Source organism: Pseudopodoces humilis, chromosome 5, assembly GCF_049639895.1.
Source record: "Pseudopodoces humilis isolate 2021_Gansu_Grassland_sample_001 chromosome 5, ASM4963989v1, whole genome shotgun sequence".
NCBI classification, from domain to species: Eukaryota; Metazoa; Chordata; class Aves; order Passeriformes; family Paridae; genus Pseudopodoces; species Pseudopodoces humilis.
Genome location: NC_142204.1, coordinates 12,825,202 through 12,835,566, shown reverse-complemented (window position 1 = coordinate 12,835,566; position 10,365 = coordinate 12,825,202). Strand labels below are relative to the sequence as shown.

At 43.4% G+C, this 10,365-nt stretch overlaps 1 protein-coding gene across 4 annotated transcripts; it reads left to right on the top strand.

The window, feature by feature from the left end:
* The first annotated feature begins 2,055 nt into the window (after positions 1-2,055).
* LOC148184277 (uncharacterized) lies at positions 2,056-8,378 on the top strand. 4 transcript variants are annotated; one of them, XM_088055473.1, is made up of 5 exons: positions 2,056-2,124; positions 2,377-2,449; positions 4,163-4,774; positions 6,166-6,267; positions 6,343-8,378. In XM_088055473.1, the coding sequence occupies exons 1-5, from the start codon at positions 2,101-2,103 to the stop codon at positions 6,696-6,698; spliced, it is 1,167 nt and encodes a 388-aa protein (XP_087911599.1). In that variant the 5' UTR covers positions 2,056-2,100; the 3' UTR covers positions 6,699-8,378. The 4 variants fall into 4 exon arrangements, with proteins under 4 accessions (XP_087911599.1, XP_087911600.1, XP_087911601.1 ...); XM_088055474.1 differs by having other exon boundaries at positions 2,099-2,230; XM_088055475.1 differs by lacking the exons at positions 2,056-2,124; positions 2,377-2,449 and adding an exon at positions 2,455-2,525.
* Positions 8,379-10,365: the final 1,987 nt, after the last annotated feature.

Here is a 10,365-nt window from a genome sequence, read left to right as displayed (position 1 = left end):
AAAGAGAGAGCTTTTCCTTGCTTTTAAGCTAGCTTCTTGTTCATTAGCCAGGACAAAAGTTTCCCAGGACTGTGGCTTCTTCTGGCACTATTCAGCTCTTCTCCTGTCTGAGACACCAGACCATGGCCTGGGGGACACTCGTCCCACAGACACGGCCCAGAGGCTGGCTCCGGACTCGGGGAGACAGAACCACACCCACAGAATGACTGAATTTGCCATCTCTTCAGAACAGCAAGAGGTTTTATTGTTTAATATTATTCATTTTTTCATGCTTGTGAATACTTTGCTTTGTTAAATAAAGAGTTTCTTCCGCTCCAAGGAAATCGTTCCAGAACTGGCTGGGAGAGTGGCTAGCCAGAATCTGCTTTTTCAGAGGAGACATCTTTTGGACGTTTCCATTTTTGTCTCAAACCAAGACAAATATTCTGGTGCCCAATGTGGGGCTTGAGAAAGTGGAAAGAAACCTGTACTAACAGTGTTTCGGTTTTACTTACCCCGTATGGGGACAAAGCAGTCAGTAGCCATGCTGCTTGAATTTATAATGTCTCTCTGGCTTGAGGCACTGATGTCTCTCTGGTCCCTAGGCTTGAGATAATAATAATAAAAGAAATTAAAAAAAAAATAATAATAGTAAAAAAGTCTCTAGACTTGTTTTCTTACCTACAGATAGCTGCAGTTTTGTCCCTAACATGTAGGTTTTAGAGTAGAGGGGCGCAAATTAGAATTGCTGTTTTGCTGGGCAAGATGATCATGATCTACAGGGAATTAACAAAGGTACTGGGGTTTGTTCAAAACTGTTGTTTCTCCATTCTGCCCTGCATCCTAGTTTCCGTAGCCTGTTTTGGGGATTTATCAGTAATTGCACCCAGCTTGTTAGGGGAGGAATAGGGGATGAGGTTTCTCAGCCTTTCATCTCCTTTTTCTCCTTTAAATCTGTTATGTCACCTTTTGAGAATATTAATTTTCCCCTGGAAGCCAAAGATACCACCTTCCTGGTATTCCTGACAATCAGTCAGGATTTTCTCTAGTCCGCAGCATTTCCAGCAATAGTCCCTGATTTATTACATCCCTTTCCAGGTCTGGGCAATTACCCTCTGGGATACAGATCATGCACCAGGATCAGGCTGGTGCTGTGTCAGCACAGGTTTAGTGGATCACTGCAGTAGCTTCTCTCCACTCACAGAATTAGTTTGGACAACATCTTCTACAAGTTTATTTTGCAGAGGTTCCCAAGATACTTTGATAATGGATATACTATAGCAATCAGGTGAGGTGTTCCCATTTTGTTTCACAGACTAACAAAAACAGTCAGGAGGCTTCTGGTCCAAACTCCTACTCAAGGCTGTATGGAATTTCCACTCAATATGGAGTTCAGACAAGGTTGCTCAGAAGTTTGTCAAGAGAGGTCTTAAAAATTTGGAAGGATGGAGACTTCGATACCTCTCTGACACCATTCTCATGCTTTTTGATCATACTGGGAAGATATTAGCTTCACTGCATATGGTAGGAATGGCACCAGAGGAATGGGCAGGAACTGATGCCCAGAAGTTCCACCTGAACACGAGGCAGAACATCTTTGTGCCATCAGATTGCACAGAGAGGGTGTGGAGTCTCCCTCACTGGAGCTATTCCAGAACCATCCGGGCGCTATCCTGTGCCGCGTGTTCTGGGATGACGCTGCTTCGTCCGACCCATTCCAGCCTCACCTCGCCAAGCTGCACTCTCTGCCAGCTCAGCTCCGTCACGGAGCCCCGGCGAGTTCCGCGGCCGGAGAGCGGGGATGGAGCCGCGCGGGGCGGCGGAGGAAGAGCTCCCGCCGGATTTCCAGGGGGTGTCGGTGCCGAAGGGCGAACCCGAGGAGCGCCGGGTGCTCCCGCCGCCCGCGGGCTGGGGGGAGCAGCCCTGACCGCCCCCGGCCGGGGTTCGGCCCTGAGCAGGAGCGCTGGGATGAGCTGGGATGAGCCGGGAAGCGCCAGCGGCACCGGCAGCAGCAGCGGGGCCGGGGCCAAGCGAAGGCCCAGCAGAGCAGACGCGGGAGCGGGGCCCGGAGCCGGCCCGGGCCAGGGCGGAGCCGCCCGGGATTAAAGCGTGGCGGGAAGCATGAGGAGAGCTGAGGAGTGTGAGGTGGGCCCGTAACCCGAGGGCTGTTCGGTGCTTCCCAGGGAGACAGCTTAGGAGCAGGCGCTTCCGATTATGCTGGTTTCTGGGAGAACGACTCACCCAGCTTCAGGTGTTTGCGGAGGGTTGTCCTCTGTCCCGGGGGGCTCGGTGTCAGGGCATGGGACTGCCGAAGTGTCCTGTACCAGCGTCCGTCCCTCCCGTTCTGCTCCTGTCTGCTGGAAAAGGTTCCACGTTCCTTGTCCTTTCCTCTTCTAGATGGAGCCAGCAATGGGGTCCGTATTTTCCCTTCTCCAGAGCCCCGGGAGGGGTGGTGCTGTAGGATATCCAGGTGAGATGTAAACTCTTGCTAGTTAAATTCCGCAGGGAAGCGTGGTGCCGGAATTCCATCCCCATGCCAGGCCGAGGTAAGGCTGCAGTGGCGTTCTGGGTTTCTTTCTGCTGCGGTTTTCCAGCACCTCTTCTAAAGTAAGACAATACCGTTCATTAGGAGCGACAGGCAGCCAGCACACTTCCCTTTTCCAGGGTTTTTCACAGGCGAGGAGGGTGTAAGGGAGTTGTGGAGCTACATCCAAAGTGTGTGAGTGCCCAGCTCTGGGTGTGGGTGGGAATGGAGGATTCTGTGGTTCCCTGTCACTGTCAGAGACCTGCAAGGCTCTCGGGAAATACCAGCCTCCTGGTTGTAGTGTGAGGAATGAGCGCTCCTGCCAGAGAGAGCCTTCTTCCTCCTTCTGGAAGAAAGCTCCCTCTTGGGTGTAATTCCTTGATGTAAGAGAGAGGCCTCCCGCTGTCAGCAAGTTTGCTTATTTTATTGCTGCTATTTAGATGTTGGTAGCTGTGTCCATATTGACAAGAGCATTTTGCCTCTTCAAGGGCATGTTACTTAAGAATTTTATTCCTTTGTATCATAGAGGAAGGGCTGAAATTGCCTTGCAGAGTTTTATCTTGAATGTAGAAAGCCTGGTTTGGTTTTGTTCATGGATTAAACCAACTTTTTTGTGTTAAATGTGTGAGCACTATTTTAATGCTAGATCAGAGATGCAAATTGCAAAATCTTCTGATTGAATTAATAGTAAACACCTGAAGTTGCTTCCAAAAATCAGCTTTGGCTAAGTGTTTATTAGGTGATCCTTATAATCCTGTTAATGCTGAACAGCTGTAAATATAAGATCTACCCATCTGGGTAAGATACCTAGAGCTTACTATGGGGTGTGTGGTGGTGCATATACACTTGTGAAATAAACAGGTTGCTTTCTTTAAGAAAGAAAGAATTGAACATGCTAAACATTCACCTTTAGAAATTCAGCATGTTTGCATGTTTTGTTGAATGAGTTTCTTCAGAATGCAATTAATTTAGCTTGTCATTGCAAGGAAAGTAAATGTGTTGGATCTGTCTATGAAAAGTGAGTGTAATAGTTAATTGGGAATTAGCTGATTTTTCAATAAAGACCCCTTTGACTTCTGATGCATAAATATACAGCTATTACAAATGTTGTGACAGAGAAAAAAATCTGGTTAGCCAACCTACAAAAGACATAATTTAATGAATTTTTTGTAAATATGAAGTGAGAAACAACCTAAATCTTCATGCTGGTCTTGCCTAGTGAGAGTTACATGGGCTCTGCTGTGCTGAAAGATCCCTACCCAAATGCCCAGCTTTGAAACAGAGTGTTAATGATAATTTAGCAGGCTGGAAAGCTTTTGAGCTAAGTCTGTGGGAGCAAATAGCTAAAAGTAGATATTTGGGATGGGTGAGATGCTTCAGCATGTTGCTTTCCTTCCTTCATCTTGGTAGTGATTCTCTGAAGAGAAGTACAAGGAAATGGGGAGAGGAAGGAAGAGAAGAGGAACTTTTCTTTCTCTTTTTCCCTTTGCTACTTTTCTCCCCCTTCTTGTCTCAGTCTTTAGAATTTCCATTCCTCTTTGGGAAAAGGGAATCTGGTGTAAGCTGAATGTAGGCCTAAGAAATTGAGTTATTTTACAAGGAGCAGCTTATCTGCCTCAGGGAAAAAGGAGTGTTGAGATGGGTCTCTTATTCCATCAGGGGACAACAAGGGGGAGAAAGGCTTCCCTGAAGACCTTAAGCAAGAAGAGCTGCCTCAGGTATGTGAAGCCCAGAGCCCAGAGAGGGGGGCAGCCTGTGATGATTATCCTCATAAAAAAAGAGACTCCAGGAAACTCGCGCTTGGTGCTGATGGTCAGAAACTGCACTGGGAAGAGAAACCCTTCAAGTGTCCAGAGTGTGGGAAGGGCTTCAAGGGGCGCTGCAGGTTCCTGACCCACCTGCAAATCCACACAAGAGAAAAAGTGTTTGTGTGTGCAGAATGTGGTAAGAGCTTCAGTAGGAAGGCCAACCTGGTGGTTCACCAGAGAGTCCATACAGGGGAGAGGCCTTACAAATGCAAGGAATGCGAGAAAACCTTCAGCCGTGCCTCAAGCCTCCTTGCTCACCACAAAACCCACCTGAAAAAGAAAACCTTTTCCTGCACCATGTGCAGAAAGGACTTCAGTGGGAACACAGCTCTGCTGCAGCATCAGAGAGTCCATACAGATGAGAAACCCTGTAGGCTTTCAGAGCGTGGAAGTAGCTTCAGTGTGAGCTCAAACTTCATCAGAAACCAGCATCTAAGAGAGAGACCCAGTGAACACACACCAGGTAACTGAATTAATTGCGTTTATTTCAAGTTATACAGAATCTCAGGGGATTAATGAAATATTCTGGTCTCTGTTTCTTCCTAAACAATTCTCCCTCTTTGCTCTGGGTATGAGTGTTGGGGGTTGATTGATTTGATTTTGTTACCTTTTTTTTTTTCCCCCCATCTCTAATATAATGCATTTATCTCTGCTGTCTGAGGAAGTTACTTGAAAAAGCTGAAGCTTAGGTGTTACCACGAAGGTTGCCTGGCACCTTAGATTCCCCAGAGCTCTCAGATCTCACTAATTCCTGCTTCATAGTGTTGCCTCATGTCTAGCCTTAGATCTTCAGAAGTGCTCAGTCACCAAAATGCTAACCTTAGGGAGATGCAAGGAATTTTGACTTGCAAAAGGCTGTAAACAGTGCCTTAGTCATCCCTAGCAGCTAATTTTTGTTCAGTGTAGATATTGAATCCTAGCTTCTTGTCTGCAGTGGGAAGTTTCTGGAATATTCTTAGCACAACACAGGCTATCAGACCAAGGGCTTGTTTAAAGTAGGGAGTTTTCAGGATTTTGCAATATTTTGTGCTCTAGTAATGACCTGAAACTCAGGGATAAAAACTGGCATTGTGGGGTGTTTTTCCCTGTTGTTGTACCTTTACATGGGCAGTCGCTTTGTCCCTTTTATATATAAAATGTTTTAAATTTTCATCTTGGGTCTTGCCTAGACACCCACAGAATTATTGGGGGTGTTGGCATGAGAAGCAGGTGTTTTGTGTGTGAGGTTTTTCTTTGGTTTTTGTAATTTGTTTGTTTGTTTCTTCTGGGATAAAAAAAAGAGCCTTTCACCTTAACAATGGGAATAATGATGAAGTTATAATTGTGATAGAATGGCAAAACTGAATTCTTAATGTAGGGTTTGAGGCCTCTCAGTCCATAGATACAGAGAGGTGGCCTAGGAACCCTAAGAATGGAACCTTACACTCCTAAAGCTTGTTTTTTCTTCATGGCTTTTACAAGATGAGTTTATAGTTCCTGAAGAAAAGTCTCATTTTTGCCCCGTCCGTTGGACACTGAGTAGTATCAGATTAATCTAACACTGTATCAGCTTCTAGAGAAAGCATACAAATACAAACCTATTTTTACTAAATTTCAACTGTCCTTTTCCTTAACAGATCCCTTGTTCCAGATTTGCTTCTTCTTTTCCCTGTGCACCACCCCACCCACCCCCCCCCCCAAAAAAAAGAAAAAATCCAAAACCCCTGTATCTGCCTATTCTCTGGTTTTGCTTTAGTTTGGACCACCGTGTGACTTGAATTAAGTTTGAATTTTAACATGTGGGTGGTTGTTGCTGAGCTGCCGTGTTTAGAATACGGACCTTGCAATTCTTGACTTGCAGTGTCTTCCTTTTAGATGCAAACCAACCTGAATTTACATCTCTGCATCAAAAAGGAGAGCAAAGGTGTGGTGCAGAGGAAAGTGAGGTGAATCACTGGAATGTTTTTTCTGAAGAGAGTAAGTACAAAAATACTTCTAAACTGCCTCATGTATTTACATAGCAGGCATTAACAATCCCTTCTCTTTGTACAGTGAAGAAAATGAGGGAAAATATGGATATGCTTCTCCTGAATCAGCAAAGTCAGCTGCAAGTGCTTCAGGAAATTCAGAAGCAACTGAATATGCTGCTCCCAGGCAATGCTCTCCTGAATTCCAACGTTTATAGCTTAGGACTCCTGCTAGGACAGCAGGCAGCTGCTGCAGCAACCATTTCTTCCCCCCTTCTTAATCCCAGCAGTCTCCTCTCCTGTGAAGGTGCCAGTGCCTTACCCCTTTTATCTACCTCTGGAGCTGTGCCTGCACCTCAGCTTCCAGTGTCTCAAGATCCTGTGACTTCTGCAGATTGCTCAGCATTGTGCTGGGAACATGTTCAGTGTAAACGTGTGTGACTGTTCTGTTTTGTTAGGGGCAGGTGACCTCTGGGGCTGTGGTGTAGCAGTTGTTGTACTTGTGAAGGTGCTGACTGTACCCTCAGATGCATCAGCAACCAGGAGTTGATCAAATACCTGCCCTGTAGCCTGCAGGGATTTTGGCCAGGCGTGGCAGCTCAAGAGATCTTTATCACTGGGATGCAGTGAAGTGTGACATTCATATACAAGATAATGCCTCAAACTTGAGTGTATTTTTTTACCTGATATGGCTTTCAGCATGTGCTTGGGCAATTGTACCTCTCCTAAATGAGTTTAAACTAATGATAAACTCCTTAGGGATGATTTAAGTATCTCCTGTTAAGTCTGATTTATATAGAGGGAAGCAAGATGCTTATGTAACGATGTTCAGTTTAACAGCACCCCTATTCCCAGTGTCTGTTTGAAAAAGCTTCCTTCCTTTAGGAAGTCTTTAAATTAGGTGTCCTTGACTTAGCTGATTCTCAGGCCAGCAGAACTGCTGAAAATAGAAAAAAATACTTTCTGCTTCTTGTTTAAAAAAAACAACCCCTTCCCCCCCTCCAAACGAACAACTGAAAACGCAAACCAAAAATCCCTCAACAAAGTACCACCTTTCAAGCCTACCTTGCTTACCAAGAGTTCATGAGGAAAAGCCAAATTGTTTTATAGGGCACTTGTTCTTTTGATCAATGGTGAACTCAGTTGAGCCTGGGTTTAGATACTCTTGTCATATCCTATTTGGATTATTACATGGTTTTGGCTGTTATATATTAGGGTAGGAGTGGGGTAAATAATGAACACTGAGAAGCTCAGGTGTTACATCTTGTGAAAACAGCAGATGAAACAATTATTTTTTTATTATTATTATTTTTTATTTATTTTTTTCCCCTGACATTGGGCCTGTCAGGGTTGAAAAGTGCAGAGTTTTAAAACATGTTGATCTGGTCTACCTTGTTCTGTCAGCGACAGACTTGGGGCAGTCTCAGAACCTTTAAGCTTCAAAAGTGCAAAAAAACTTCCTTTACCTTTGAACTGGGATAAAGAAACTTAGGGGCTTGTACCTTTGCCAAGAAGTCTTTCTCTTGAACTGATTCTGTGTTTGTGCATGGTTCATTTTGTGGCTTGTAGTTGTGTTTTTTATGCTACCTTGTTAAAAGGATTGTACTTCTAGTAATTAATAAAATAAGGTTTAGATTTTGGGACAGGAAACATTGGTTCTCTTAACAAATCATCTTCTTGTTGACAGTATGTGACATTCTGTCTCAAAGCTAAAACTGTGGGGCAAGGTATGTCACTCCTGCTGTGTGACTACAAACTGTGAAGATCACACACTTGTTTCTACTGTGTGGGATTTTTGATTAGTCTTAACTCATCAGGATATTGATTTAAGGCAAATCAAGAGGCTTCAAAGGGCATCCCTTCAATGTGATCTTGTGCTGGTATCTTTGAGGTGTAATTTCCATTAGTTGAGCGTTTTAGAATCCTGTGCCTCCAGGCTTCAGAGCTTCAGTAAGAGTTACTACTGTTCCATGGAAACTGATGAGTACTGTTCATAACTTTTTTTGCTCTTTAATGTTATTCTGCATAAAGCAGAATCTCCTCATGAAATCTGTGGTTAAAGTTTGTTTTTCAGTTTGCTTTATGGTGTTTATTATTAAAATGTTCCACTCCTGTTAGAAATGAATCTTTGGTGAGTTTCTGTCCTTCCTAAAATATTACATAGAGGTGGGCCCTGGGAGTCCAAGGCCTGCCAGAGTTGTTGCTCCTGGCAGCTTTTGTCTAGGTTTTCCCTTTCTCTGCTGATCACAAATCTGAAGGTGTCCTGGCTCCATTTTCTTGTCTTTGAATAATAATAACAACAACAGTATGGTACTAGTATAAGAAATAATGATATGAAAACACAGGAAATTGAGGGCATTTTTTTGAGAAGCAGCTGGAATTCCAGATCTCTAAAACTGGCACTAATTTGTCCAATTTTGCTTTTAACCTGTTGATCTTCAGGAGCATTTTCTTTTCATCAGAGAAAAACAAAATAACTCATGAAGTTGTTACTAAGCTGGCAGCAGGAGAGAATTCTGAAAAAGTTTGCTGGTTAAAGTGCATCTGAAGAAATTGTGCACTCAGGCAGGTAATTGAGGTATTTCTGTTGTGAATGGAAGTTCCTGAAGCTGGTAGCTGTGTGGAGGTCAACAAGTAGAATAATAAAAAAAGTAATGTATAACCCCATATTACATCTTAATCACACAATTTATTATGGCAAGATAACTCTAGAAAAAGAGACAGCCAATGTGAAATATTAATCCTGGATGGCATTTAGGAGGTCTTAATATGGATCCATGAATTTAAAGATTGATGTGGCTGGTGGCCCAGCAGTCTTTTAAGGTTTTTAGCCTTGTTAGTCTGGATTGGATCCTGATTTCTTAATCATGTAAGGCAAGGATAATTATTTCAGCTAAGTTACATCATGGTTTTTGTGATGTGGTTGCATACAAGATATTAATTAATTATATTCTAAAAGTTACAAAGGTCTTCAGTCCAAAATTTTTAGGGCTGAAAATGATCATTCATTAGTGGTGATGGAGAAGACACCTCCACTCTGCATCAGTTAACTTTTGGGACTTCCTGGTACTCTGCAGGAAAAAAAAGGCAAGTTTTGCCTCAATCCACAGCTGTTGAAAGGAGTTAGGTTCTCAACACACCCAAAAGCAAGATTAAAACACAAATGAGATTAAATGTTGGGATCCAAAACGATTATTCACCTCTATTTTCCTTCGTGAAGGAGGAAAGAGACAAAATAGGAAAGTAGAAAATGCCAAGGTAAATGCGTTATCACGCACTTAACTAGGCTAATGCCAACATTTAAAAATAGCAAATCCAGTGACAATTGCATTTCTAACTCATCCTAACCATTTTCTCTGTCCTGTAAGCCCTAAAGGCTTTAGCAGGGTAGTTGCCCGTGATCCAGGTTCTAATCCATCAAACCAGGCTCATGGTTGCATAGACTGAAATAATTCTCCAGCTTGATCACTTCTTTTGTCTTAGCTTGTGCCTCCTCAGTGGAGGATAAGGCACTGTGGATGGCAACGTGACACTCAGTTCCAGATAAATTCAGCATGTTCCCAGCTATATTCCCTTTTCAGTTTAGACAATTCAGTAGCTGTATATGGGGTATCTTTTGTGGTAATTTGAGATGCTTCATCTTCCAAACCCTCATTCAGTTTTGACAAGAGGTTGTCATGGAATAAGTAATTTTATCAAGCTGGTTATGCAGGGATTCCAGCTCAGAGAGTGGGTATGTTGTTGTTCCTTTAGGCAGCCTTGGTTCTAATTAATCATCCCCTGCACTTGTTAATCTTTCTGAAAAATTGAGCCAAATCATAAAACTTGAAACAACAGCAAGAGAAGGAGCTGTGCATTTGCCCTTCACTTACATGGAGTTTAAACTGAGAACAGAGACGAGCCTGTGTTGCAACTCATCTTCCCTGATCCTATGGCAGGTTCTAGATGATCTTTGAGACCCCTTCCAACTCAGGCCAAAGTGGTTGATTTTCCATGTCAGCAGAGCTATTTGGAATGTGCAGGTGCCCAAGATCTCAATGGCATGGTCGCCAGAGGATAACAAATTCATCAGCTTGAGTATTATACACAGTTCTTTCTTTCTTAACAA